This window comes from Sapajus apella, unplaced genomic scaffold (assembly GCF_009761245.1).
Source record: "Sapajus apella isolate SASKATOON/1434 unplaced genomic scaffold, GSC_monkey_1.0 scaffold8, whole genome shotgun sequence".
Lineage (NCBI taxonomy): Eukaryota > Metazoa > Chordata > Mammalia > Primates > Cebidae > Sapajus > Sapajus apella.
The window spans coordinates 451,709-465,154 of record NW_022436948.1 but is presented as its reverse complement, the minus strand read 5'-3'; the positions used below and the strand labels follow the sequence as shown (position 1 = coordinate 465,154).

Sequence of the window (13,446 nt, the reverse complement as noted above, 5' to 3'; positions counted from 1 at the left end):
CTCCCACCTCAGCCTCCCAAGTAGCTGGGAATACAGATGTGCACCACCATGCTGAGCTAATTTTTGTGTTTTTTGTAGAGAAGGGGTTATGTCAGGTTGCCCAGGCTGGTCTCAAGCTCTTGGGCTCAAGTGATGCACCCGTCTTGGCCTCCTGAAGTGCTGGGATTGCAGATGTGAGCCACTGCACCCGGCCTACTTTTAATCTGTTCAAAGTAAAATGCATTTTATGTGGACAGCAGATGTTTTTTTAAATCCATTCTGATCATCTCTGCCTTTTAGTTACAGTGCTGAGTCTATTAATGTTTAGTGTAATTACTGATGTGGTTGACTTAGGTCTTCCATTTTACTATTTGTTTTCTATGAAAGTCATCTGGTGGTCATGGTTCTGCTTTTCCTTCTTCTTATGTTTTTGGATTATTTGAATATTTTCTAGAATTGATTTTAATGTGTCTGTTGGCTATGTTAAGTCATTCCTCTTTGCATTATGTTTTTAATGGTTGCCCCAGGGATTAGAATACACATTCTTGGCCCAGCATGGTGGCTCAGGCCTGTAATCCCAGCACTTTGGGAGGTGGGTGAATCACCTTAGTCAGGAGTTTGAGACCAGCCTGGCCAACATGGGGAACCCTGTCTTTACTAAAAAAAAAAAATACCAAAATTAGGCGAGTGTGGTGGTACATGCCTGTAATCCCAGCTACCAGGGGGCCTGAGGCAGGAGAATCACTTGAAACCAGGAGGCAGAGGTTGCAGTGAGCTGAGATCACTGCCACTGTGCACTCCAGAGCAAGACTCCATCTCAGAAAAGAGGAAAAAAAAAGAATATGCATTCTTAACTTTGTCTTTTATCAGCACAGTCTACCTAGGTCTTCGCCATGATGCTGCCTTCCCTAAACCGTGACTTCTAACTGCACAGGTGCTTCCGTTACCTCCCCTTTGTCTTCTGTGCTAGTTTTCATGGACATCACATTGATCTCCCCTATGTAAGCTCCATGCAGTGTTAGGAGATTTGCTTTGGAAAACATGTATCTGAAAGAAATTAGGAGGAAGAATGGCCTTCGACCTGTCATTTCTGGTGCTCCTCATTTCCTGAAGATGTGAGTGTGTGTTTGGTGTCTTCAGCCTGAAGGACCTCCTTCAGCATCGCTTGTTGTGTTGCACACATCTGCTCTGGTTTTTGAAAAACCTTCATTTTACCTTGATTCTGTTTTTTTTTTTTTTTTTTACACAGTTTCTGTCTTGTTACCCAGGCCTGGAGTGCGATGGCGCGATCTTGGCTCACTGTAACCTCTGCCTCCCGGGTTCAAGCAATTCTCCTGCCTCAGCCTCCTGAGTAGCTGGGATTATGGCATGTGCCATCACGCTCAGCTAATTTTGTATTTTTAGTAGAGGAGGGGTTTCTCCACGTTGGCCAGGCTGGTCTCAAACTCCCGACCTCAGATGATCTGCCCGCCTTGGCCTCCCAAAGTGCTGGGATTACAGGCATGAGCCCTATGCCCAGCTTTACCTTAAGGAGTATTTTTGTTCCTTAAGGAGTATTTGTGCTGCATAAGAAAGTCTGAGGTGACAGGTTATTTCATTCAGGATTTCAAGATGTTTAAAACCCTTCTTTGCAAATTTTATGGTCTGTTTTTGTCTTGGTATTGATCTCCACTGATTGCGTTTCATCTTCAGCAGGGTTCACGTTTTCCTGCTTATTTATGTGTTAGCCAGGTTCGGGTTGCATCCTGGACACCGTGAGTGATAGATTTGGAGACTCAGGGTTCTGGGTTCTGTCTTGCTCCTCCAAAGAGTGGTGATTTTGTGTTGCAGCAGGCGGTTAACTCGGCTGACTTCAGACTCCATGCTCCCCTGCTATGCTGGGCTGCGGCCTGGTGTCAATTCAGCTTTTGTAGCTTTAGCCGGCTTGCTTTTGGAGTCTGCCCTGTGAACATACGGTCGGGGTCAGCCTGAGATTTGGGCGGTGTTCACTCTCAGGCATTGCAGCTCTCTTTCCTCCCTCCCTCTCGAGTTCTCCTGGTCACACAAGAGGGATTATGGGGTTTCTGAGTGGAGCGCGGACAGATCCTACTCTTACTGAAAAGCTCGAAAAAGAGAAATGGCCCAGTGCCGTTTCTTTCTTCTGAGTATACAGCCCTCTCCACGGTCTGTCTGCCTGTGGTTCTCTCCACGGCCTTCAGGGTTTTTACGTTTTATTCAGTTCATAGTCCTCGTCTCTGAAGGGCTGGTCTGACGAGGTGCACAGGCATCACCAGATGTAGGACTCTAAACTTTAATAACTTATTTTTAAATAAGGAGTTGAGGTCAATCTTACATGCCTTTTTGAGGTTTTTTGTTTCTGATTGATGAGTTCAGGAGTTTATTGACCTACTTTCTTCCTCTTTGAAAGTCAGGAAGTCAGGCATGGTGTCTCACGCCTGTAACAATCCCAGCACTTTGGGAGGCTGAGGCAGGTGGCTTGCTTGAGCCCAGGAGTTTGAGATCAGCCTGGGCAACATACAAAATCTCTCTATAAATGATCGCTTGAGCCCAGGAGTTCGAGGCTGCCATGAGCTGTGATGGTGCCCCTGCACTCCAGCCTGGGCGACAGAGCCAGACCCTGTCTCAAAAAACTAAAAGGAAAAGAAAAGATGAGAATATTTACCTTCTGCATTCTTCTTCATCCCCCTCTGCACAGGATCCTTTACAGTGAGCCTTGCAGTTCATCCACCCCTTGCTCCAGGTCTTTCTGTGTTCTGTCCTTGACCTTGTACAGGATGGCAGCATCACACCATCTGTTGCTCTTGCTTCCTCGTGTCTGGTCCTGCTTGCCACAGGCGGTCCACGCTTTCTGTGGGGTTGGTGTTCCCCTGTGGGAGGCCTGTAGCCGATCTGAGTCCTGCCGCTGGTCTTGGTTGGAACAGAGAAGGCTTCTAGCCGCTGCCTTTGCTCAGCTGATGTGCGTGCCTTCAGCTTTGGTTGCTGTCGAGGCCACGGGCTCCAGAAATAAAGAACAGTTGGTTTGCGGTGCCAGCATGTAGGAGGCATTTTATTTAGTTTTAGAATTTGTTCACTTGAGGTTTCTTCCATTCTCATCAACATGAGAATCATTCCCATTGCTGTGTGCAGCGTAACGGGTGTGTGTGCGGTGGAAGTTCCCCGTCTTCAGAGGTGAGTTTCGGTTGTCTCTTCCAGTCATCTTTTCTATTAGCTTCTTTCCTCTTAGATAAAATTATGTTGTCTGTAGGTAAAGCACAGTTTAGTTGAAGACCACCAGGAAGAACTAGATAACGCTATGCAAAAGATTCAGCTGATGAAACAGGAATTCAAAAAAAAAGAAGTGGACTGGAAAGTTACAAGGGAGGAGTTACAGCGGGAAGCTGAGGAGAAATTAACATTGATGCTTCTTGAACTAAGAGAAAAGGCTGAATCTGAGAAACAGTCCATTGTAAACAAGTTTGAGCTTCGAGAAGCTGAAATGAGGCAGCTTCAGGACCAGCAGGCAGCCCAGATCCTGGATCTGGAGAGGTCCTTGATGGAGCAGCAGGGCCGCCTGCAGCAGCTGGAACAGGAGCTCACGGCAGACGAAGCCCTGCGCTGCAGCCATTGTGGGCGGGAGCCACCCGCAGTCCAGGGTGGGGAGCTTGCCGCACTCCGAGTGAAGGAGGACTGTGCCCTGCAGCTGATGCTGGCCCGGAGCAGGTGGGTTTGCTGTGGCGCCATCTGCAGTCCCTGTGAGGCCACACACCGTGGACAGTGAAGGGCAGCTCTTAGGAGGAGGAGCTGGGGGCTCCACTGGGTGAAAAGGTCAGGAGGAGCTGGAACAAGTCGCCACCTCTGGTCCCCGCAAGGCTGCACTCTCTGGGTGGTGTCGGGGTGAGGCGGGCATCAGTCATCTTCTCTGTTCTTTGCGTGTTTTGAGATTTGAACAGCAGAAGCTAAATCTCGTTTATAAGGTGTCATAAGGACATGCATTTTATCCACTAAGAGTTTTTTTTTTTTTTTTTTTTAAACAGGTGATTTTTTAAAATACACATTTTTTTCTGAAGCATACACACTTGCCCCTAAAGTTTTTGAGGTTTAGAAAGTGACTGGGAGAGGCTTCCAGGCGCAGAGGTGCCCCTGCCTCTTGCCATCTGTCCTGTGTCACCAGCACCCTTTGGAGGCCTTGGCACTTTGCAGGACCCTCTGGCACCAGCCTATTTGGCCTCCTGATGGGAGCTGGTCCTTCTGTTACGACTCTCACTGTCTCTGTCTTTGGCCCTGAGTGCCGCCCACACCTCCTTAATTCACCTGCCATGGGGTTCTCAGGTCTCTTCCCTTCCCGTGGGCCCCCATGGGCAGTGCCCCTTCCCTGTTGAGGAGCAAAGACCACCTTGGGATTCTTGGTTGGGAGCTGAGTCAGACGCCCTGGCGTGAGTAGGGGATTGGTTGTAACTGCTACCTGTGGCTCTGATGGGATGTGTGTGTGTCGGTTCTTGCCAAAGGCACTGAGTCCTGAATGTGGTCTGTGGCCTGGTGACTCCCATGGCTCTGGCCTTTGACCTCTGGGCTCCTCTGGTTTCATGGGGCCTACTCACTCTCCCACTTAGTATTTCTGGTGGTAGAGGGAGAAGGCGTAAGAGCAGTTAAAATCCAGAACAGTTGAAGTGGTGTTCCTTGTAAGAAACTGACTTGGCTTTTGCAAGGTGGATGTTTCCTGGATGCGTATTTACTTGTCCTCTGTTCACTTTGTTGCCGTAGGTTTTTAGAGGAACGTAAAGAGATCACCAAGAAATTCAGTGCGGACCAAGATGCCTTCCTGCGGGAGGCCCAGGAGCAGCATGCCCGGGAGCTGCAGCTCCTCGAGGAGAAACACCAGCAGCAGCTAGTGTCGGTGACAGCAGAGCTCGAGGCCAGACACCAGGCTGCGCTGGGCGAGCTGACAGCCTCCTTAGAGAACAAGCAGGGGGCTCTGCTGGCCGCACGTGTGGCTGAACTGCAGACAAAACATGCTGCTGACCTCAGCGCTCTGGAGACCAGACATCTGTCAAGCCTGGATTCTTTGGAATCCTGTTACCTGTCTGAAATTCAGACCATCCGTGAGGAGCACAGGCGGGCCCTAGAGCTCTTACGAGCAGACTTTGAGGAGCAACTGCAGAAAAAGGACTCTCTCCACCGAATGATTTTGACTCAAGAGTTGGACAAACTGAACCAGAAACATGACGGGGAGCTGCAGTCTGTGCGGGACGGCCTGCGAGCCCAAACGAGCCCGGAGCTCACTAGGACCGTGGCTCACCAGCTGCAGGGAGCGCACCAGGTAAGGTGCTGGGGCCCGGCCCCGGTCCAGGGCAGCCTCTCTCCACCGCCTGTGTGTTTCCACCACATGTCACATGTATGTGTGAGTGAGCGTCTGCGCCTGTGTGGTGGGTGTCTGTGTCACATGTACACATACGTGAGTGTCTCTGTGCGCCTGTGCATGTATCTGTGTGACATGTATGCACACGTGAGCATCTGTGTGTTCCTGTGTGGGTGGGTGTGTTACATGTATGCACGCGTATCTGCATCTGTGTGGGTGTCTGTGTCACATGTATGCATACGTGAGCATCTGTGTGCGCCTGTGCAGGTGTCTGTTTCACATGTATGTGCGCGAGCATCTCTGTGTTCCTATGTGGGTGTTTGTGTCACATGTATGCGCGCAAGTGTCTTTGTGTGCCTATGTGGATGTCTGTGTCACATGTGCGTGCGCGAGCGTCTGCATGTTCCTGTGTGGGTGTCTGTGTCACATGTATGTGTGCGTGAGCGTCTGCGTGTGCCTGTGTGGGTATCTGTGTCACATGTATGCGTGCGAGCGTCTGCGTGTGCCTGTGTGGGTGTCTGTGTCACATGTATGCACGTGAGCGTCTGCGTGTGCCTGTGTGGGTGGGTGTGTCATGTATGCGCGTGAGCGTCTGCGTGTTCCTGTGTGGGTGTCTGTGTCACATGTATGCGTGTGTGAGCATCTGCGTGTGCCTGTGCGGGTATCTGTGTCATGTATGCGCGCGAGCGTCTGCGTGTGCCCGTGCTGGTGTCTGTGTCACATGTATGCGCGCAAGCGTCTGCGTGTGCCCGTGCGGGTGTCTGTTTCACATGTATGCGCTCCAGCCTCTGCGTGTGCCTGTGCGGGTGTCTGTGTCACATGTATGCGTGTTAGCATCTGCGTGTGCCTGTGCGAGTGTCTGTGTCACATGTATTCGCGCGAGCGTCTGTGTGTGCCTGTGTGGGTGTCTGTGTCACATGTATGCGCGCGTGAGCGCCTGTGTCTGGAGCTGATGATGCAGGTCAGTGCCTTGTCAGACATTTCTTCATATTCCAAATGATAAACTAGGGAATTGCAAGCTTGATAAACACAGATGTGCCAGGTGGACATGTTCCTTTCCCAATACAAGTGTGCCCAGGGAGGGCTTCCTCCTACCTGACTGTGGGTGACAGCATTGAGGCTCCAAAGCATGGGTTTATTGTTTGCTTTCGCTCAGCTCTGTGTAAGAACAGAAGGCGAAAGGTGTCACCTTCTTTAACCGCTGGGAGGGTTTCATGTTATGTTTCAGGTTTTTTCTTTTTTGAGACAGTTTAGCTCTTTTCGCCCAGGCTGGAGTGCAGTGGCACAATCATGGCTCACCACAACCTCTGCCTCCTGGGTTCAAGTGATTCTCCTGCCTCAGCCTCCCAAGTAGCTGGGACTGCAGACATGTGCCACCACACCCAGCTAATTTTTTGTATTTTTAGTAGAGACAGGGTTTTTCCATGTTGGTCAGGCTAGTCTTGAACTCCTGACCTCAGGTGATCTGCCCACCTCAGCCTCCCAAAGTGCTGGGATTATAGGTGTGAGCCTCTGCACCTGGCCCAGGCTGTTCTGTGTGATCTGAGCATGGGATCTGGGGGGAATTCCTGGAAAGCAGAGTACATTCAGGCCTGTCCCGTCATGTGCAAGGCACAGCCAGTTGCCTGTCTGGGGTCCCTGTGTACTGTCCTCGTCCCCACTGTCATGAGCGAGGTGCAGCCAGTTGCCTGCGTGAGGCCTCTGTGTACTGTCCTTGTCTTCACCAGGTGTCAGGAGAGTCCTGGGGATGTGTTTTGTTGGTTTGATTCTTGTTTGTTTTTTAAGACACAGAGTCTCCCTGTGTTGCCCAGGCTAGTCTTCAACTCCTGGGCCTAAGAGGTCCTCTTGCCTTGGCCTCCCAGGTAGTTGGGATTACAAGCATGGGCCACTGCTCCCACCTTGGGATGTGCCTCTTGAGAGACGCTAGAGCCATGTTGTCTTTCTGGACACAATTTAGACAGGGGTTTGATGCTGCTGGGAGCTGCTCCCCAGGTGTACCACAGTTCTCAGATGCTAGCATCAGTTTTCTTCCAGTCCAAAGGAAGGAAACCGATACTGGCATCTGAGGACTGTGATCACAGACAGGCAGGCAGGCAGCAGCCACAGGGTTGGGCCTCAAGGCTCTGATAGGCTCTCGCCATGTTTCCCAGGCTGGTCTCGAATTCATGGCTCTCTAGTGCTATGCTTTGGAGAATAGCACTTGTTCCCAAGCTGTGGATTTAAAATGAAGTTCTGAAAGAATATTCAGAAAGGAGGAACATGTATCTCACATGTGAAGTGTGTATTTCAAACCATGGCCTGATTTAGTCCAGGAAGCGTGTGGAACATGTGTATCTTCCTGTAGGGTCCAGCCCTACAGGGTCCCGTGAATCCCTCTCTGCTGGTGTGGAGATGAGAAACTGGAAATAAAGGACACAAGACACAGAGACAGAGAAGAGAAAAGTTTGGGCCCAGGGGTCCACTTCTGCCCAAAGCATGGAGACCGGCAATGGCCTCGAATACCTGTGTGCTCTGACCTTTGTAGAGTACAAAGCAGGGGAAGGGCAGCTAAGATGAGGTAATGGTGGTCAGTGATAGGGTCAGGTAAGTCACATCTCTTGGAGATAGGACGCCCAGGACTTCGAAGAAGCCGAGTCGAGAAAACCTAAGGTGTCAGCACTTTTTTCATACTTAAGAAATAACAAGGTCACTAAGATTTATGTTACTATTATTAATTCTTATTTTCTAAGAAAAAGAAGAACTAGGTGCAGAGGCAGAACTTGAAAGTAGCCAGGGAACGTGACCACTGAAGCACAGCACCACATAGAGACAGTTAAGTCCCCGGACGTCTGCAGGCCTCCCTGACAGCCGCCAGGCCTACCACAAGAGCTTGGAAGAGCAGTTTTCTCCTAACACCCCAGAGGAAGGAGACATCTCGGCCATCTTGGACGTTTCCTTCCCTAGCTGTCTAGACAGCGGGCGCTTTCACAGCGCTGACACTGTTACCCAGCCAAGGCGCCCTCCAGCAGCCCTTATGCGGGCATGACAGAGGACTTAGAGCATCTTGCATTAGGGTCACCTCTTTTCCAGTGCCACTTCAGTCTTACATTTGTTGACCTGAGGCTTAGTAAGATTATATGATTATATAGATGTATTTATTTGTGATTATATATGAATAGTTATGTGATTACATATGATTATATTTAGGAATAACTATGTAACTATATCTGTAATTCTGTGTTTATATGAGGACATGCTGAGGCTTCAGTCCCTTGCCTCGGCTCTTGCAGGGTTGCCCCCGAACACCTTCTGTGCCCTGCGTGGGGATGTGGCATGTCTAGATGTTTCCTGGGCAGGAGAAGCTGGTCACAGCCCTGTGCAATCAGAGATGCCTGCTGGAGGAAGAGAGGACCAGAGCCCTGGACAGGGTGGGTGCTGAGGTCCTGCTCCTGGATTGCCAGCACCAAGTGACCTTGTAGGAGCTCAGAGATGCAGGAGCAGAAAGCAGGGCAGGTGGAGCTGGGGGTGCTGGGGGAGCCGGAGGTTCTGGGGAGCTGGTGGGCTGGGGGGCTCGGAGGATTGGCGGAGCCTGGCGGTCGGGGGTGGCTGGGGGAGCTGGAGGAGGGGGCTGCGCAGGTGAGCAGCTCCACGCGTGTGGTTCCCACAGGGGTGCCTCCTGGGCTTCTCTTCCCTGAGTCTTCGTCAGAGAGTTGAGGCACTTAACAGGTGCACTTGGAGCCACTGGGTTGTGCGTGCCTTGGGGTCTGTGATTAAAGGATGCAGCTTCAGAGGGCAGGTGTGTCAGTGCACTTGGCCAGCCAGGCAGCCACAGGGCTGGGCCTCAATGCTCTGATAGCCTCTTAATGTGTTTCACAGGCTGGTCTCGAATTCATGGGCTCAAGTGATCCTCCCGCTTTGGCCTCCCCAAAGTGCTGGGATTACAGGCATGAGCCTCTGCACCTGGCCAGTATAGTTTCTTTCTCAGTTTTTTTAAACCTTGTATGTCAGAATATGCATAAGCACTTTGCCAAATTATGTCAGATGGAGTCAGAGTGAGCAGTTGGAATACCCCTTGGATTCCTGAGGTGGCCGTGGAAGGGCCTGGCTGGCATCTCTGCCACCTGCTGTGGTCTCGGCTCTCCCCGCGTCCATGCAGGAGTGCATTTGAGCAGCAGGGTCTCCCCATTTGTGGACCATTGCATCTGTACCACCCAGGCGCCACCACCTTGGATGGTGGCCCACATGATGTGCACGCACGCACAGCACATGTGCACATGCCTTCTGGTCTACATGTTGTGTGCAGACCCATACACACAGCACAGGCGCACATGCTTGCTGGCCTACGTGATGTGTGCACACACACAGCACAGGTACACATGCCTGTTGGCCTACGTGATGTGTGCACACACACACACACACACAGCACAGGTGCACATACCTGCTGGCCTACGTGATGTGTGCACACACACACACATAGAGCACAGGTGCACATGTAATTCTGCATGTTCTGCAGGGTGGATGCCTGGGGTCGTCCTGCTTCTGTGTTCTGAGTCGGTATGATTTTCTGGATTTTCTGTGAGGGGAGGGTTAGAGTCTGTGTTTGGAGCACTTCACAAGTAATTGTTTGGTAACTTATTTGAAGCATCATGTGCAAATTTGAGGTGATTCTTTTTTGTAAACACTGTTCTAACGGGGTTTTAAACAAGGACATACTAGTATCTCATTTCTAGTCACATAGTAAGGCCTTGCAGCTGACAGGTTTGCTCAGTGAAGAGGGACTGCTCCTGAGGATGGGTGACACAGTGACTGATTTTGAGGTTAGAACTGACCTGTTTCTTCCCATGGACGTCCCCAGAGTGAGAATCGCAGGAGGTGACAGAGACAAAGGGAAGCACAGACATGAGATTTCTCCCATGTGTAAAGGCTTGGCCTTGGCATTCTTGAGATCTGCTTCTTGGTCCCCACAGCCCTGGGGCCATCACTGAGGAGTCCTGTGTCCCGCAGGAAGGGCCCTGGAGGATTTTAGGCGGCAGGACCCCACATTCCCAGTTGTTCTCACCGACGTTGTTGTCTCTTCTGCCTCTGCTGAAGGGGAGGTCTGTGTGCCTGGCCTCATGTGGCTCTTACAGGAAGGCCAGCCCCTCCACGTGTCTGGGGTTTGCCAGTGGGGTAGATGCCCACTGCCCTCAGAGCATGGCGTAGAGTGGGATTTGTAGGACAGCCCTGGCCCCTCAGTCCTGAGGCTCAGCCCTGAGACCTGACCCTGCTGGGCAGCGCGCGGGTCTCTGTTTTCTGATCATGCCAAAGAAATTCTGTCCATTTCATTTGCATGTAGCACAAAGAGGTGTTCGTTTTCTGAAATCGTGTGTTCTTCTAGGGTGACTGTTTTTGTTGTTTTATAGAGAGAGGATCTTGCTCTGTCGCCCAGGCGGAAGGTAGTTATCTTTTTACTTTGCTCCTAAGGATGTGCCTGTCAGATACTCATTTATGTGATTGTTTCGTGTAGCCGATTTCACAGAAGAAAACAATTGGGCTGTGGGGAGGTGGGATGTACTGTTTTATTTTATACTAACTTTTGTGGGGCAGATTAACTCAGCAAGCCCCGTGGTCACTGGCTAGTGGGGTACACACTTAATACATTAGTCGCTCTCTCTCCTGATTATGTAGAAGCAAATCCAAAACACCGTGTGTCTGAGTGAGGTGTTTCCCACAGTACAGCGTAGCTGTGATCCATTCTCACCCTAAAACACCCACAGCGACCCCTGCGCTTCATCACAAGCCCAGCCCACATGCCAGTCTCTTCCTGGCGGGCTCACATCGGGATCTGTTCTGTTCCTGTGATGCTGGTCAGCCTTCCCTCGTTCGCACAGGCACGTTGGTACATCTGCAGACCAGGGACTGGTGAGAATGCTTCTTGGGTGTTGGCTGCTCCTCTCCTAGTTTTTCCTCAGGCTTTACCCTGCGAAGAGACTTACACAAAGTCCTGCTGAGCCATGATGTGGGAGTGTTTGGGGTCATTGTCCCAAAATAGCTGGGATGTCCTGTTCTTCCCCTGCAGCGATGCTCTATCTGAGCCTCAAATATCTTTGCACCTGTTGGAATAGCAGTCACTTGTCAGTGGGGTGACTTGACCTACGCTTGCGGGGCGATTGGATTACTTTCCAGGCTGCCGCCCTTTGGAGTTTTGTTGTGAGGAAAATTCTCTGGAAGCGTAAGCTTGATTTCTTTTTGTTAGAAATATGTATGTATCCCATAAGATTTCCCCGCCTTGCCCCACCCCGAACCGCCCGTGCTGGTAACGCGAACTAAAGCTCTGGGTGCAGAAGTGAATCGCATGTGGCTGGTGTGGGTGCTCAAGGCGGTGTTATCTTTTCTTGGATTGAAAACTTCAAATCTATTCATGGGTTAATTTTTTTAAATATTAAGAGAATATTAACACGGGTGGTTTAGAGTTTGAATGCCCTGAATGCGTCCTCAGTTGAATGTCTTTGTGTTCTGACGTTGGTTCTTTTGTGCATGCCACTTACTTTCTTTCCTCACCAGCGTATCTATTACATTTTCTTTTTTTTTTTTTTCTGTATTTTGAGACGGAGTTTTGCTCTTGTTACCCAGGCTGGAGTGCAATGGCACGATCTCGGCTCACCGCAACCTCCGCCTCCTGGGTTCAGGCAATTCTCCTGCCTCAGCCTCCTGAGTAGCTGGGATTACAGGCACGTGCCACCATGCCCAGCTAATGTTTTGTATTTTTAGTAGAGACGGGGTTTCACCATGTTGACCAGGATGGTCTCGATCTCTTGACCTCGTGATCCACCCGCCTCAGCCTCCCAAAGTGCTGGGATTATAGGCGTGAGCCACCGCGCCCGGCTACATTTTCTTAATGATTAAAACGTGATTTTTTTTGGCAATTGTGTAGATTTTAGAAAAAAACTGAGAATAATTTTTTTTTAAATTTATTTTTTTTTTTGAGACAGAGTCTTGCTCTGTTGCCAGGCACCAGAGTGCAGTGGCGCTATCTCGGCTCACTGCAACCTCCGCCTCCCAGGTTCAAGCAATTCTCCTGTCTCGGCCTCCCACGTAGTTGGGACTACAGGCACGCGCCACCACGCCCAACTAATTTTTGTATTTTTCACTAGACACAGGGTTTCACCATATTGGCCAGGATGGTCTCAATCTCTTGACCTTGTGATCCGCCCGCCTCGGCCTTCCAAAGTGCTGGGATTACAGGCGTGAGCTACCGCGCCTGGCCTAGAATAACTTTTTTTTAAAACATCTTTTTTTTTTTTTTCTTTTAGTCTGGTCTAACTTGTAATTAAAAAATCTTTTCTGATACTGACCTCACAACTTAGAATATGGTCAATTTAAAGATAGCTTTTGTTTTGTTTTGGTTTTTTTGAGACGGGGTCTCGCACTGTCACCCAGGCTGCGATCTCTGAAACCTCCACCTCCTGGGTTCAAGTGATTCTCCTGCCTCAACCTCCTGAGTAGCTAGGACTACAGGCGCCTGCCACCATGCCTGGCTAATTTTTTGTATTTTTTAGTAGAGACGAGTTTTCGCTACATTGGGAAGGCTGGTCTCAAATGCCTGACCTCGTAATCCACCCGCCTTGGCCTCCCAAAGTGCTGGGATTATAGGTGTGAGCCACTGCGCCTGGCCAATTTAGAGAGTTTTACTCCAGGCTAGAGGCTCTGGCAGGGAGTGGTTGCAGGAATAAAACCTCCTTTGGGCTGGTCCAGTCAGGTTGAGGGGAAGGCCAAGCACGAACACTTCTGCCAGACACTGCTGCCAAGCCAAGGCCCTGGGCCTGTGGGATCACACGTGGTATGCTTCTGGCAGACCCTGCGGCCGAGCTGAGGCCCGGGGCCTGTGGGATCACTGGCCGTCCTGCTGCTGGGCCTGCATGCCTGTGACCTGTCTGGCCCTGCCAGATATCTCCTGGAGACTGTCCACCTGCGGGGAGCTGCCTCATTTGGCATCTTCCACCTCCTACGTCCTCTGCAGGTCCGCCGAAGGCCTGAGAGTGTGTGGACAGGACAGAACCAAGTGTTGATGGCTAGGGTGGTTCCCCTGGGCTAAGGTGGTGCCCGCGGGTTCTGCTGTGCCCTCCTGCAACAAAGAGAAGGTCAAGACTGGACGTGTGAAGCTTCCAACAGCC

The 13,446-nt window shown here is 50.7% G+C and overlaps 1 protein-coding gene across 4 annotated transcripts in view; it reads left to right on the top strand.

Annotated features, from left to right (window-relative positions):
* The window catches only part of PCNT (pericentrin), a 111,481-nt gene that overhangs the window by 40,637 nt on the left and 57,398 nt on the right, over positions 1-13,446 (top strand). For all 4 annotated transcript variants that reach the window (XM_032276521.1, XM_032276520.1, XM_032276522.1 and 1 more), the window contains exons 14-15: positions 3,224-3,678; positions 4,720-5,275. In XM_032276521.1, coding sequence (XP_032132412.1) covers positions 3,224-3,678; positions 4,720-5,275 — 1,011 coding nt within the window. The remainder of the gene's footprint in view (positions 1-3,223; positions 3,679-4,719; positions 5,276-13,446) is intronic.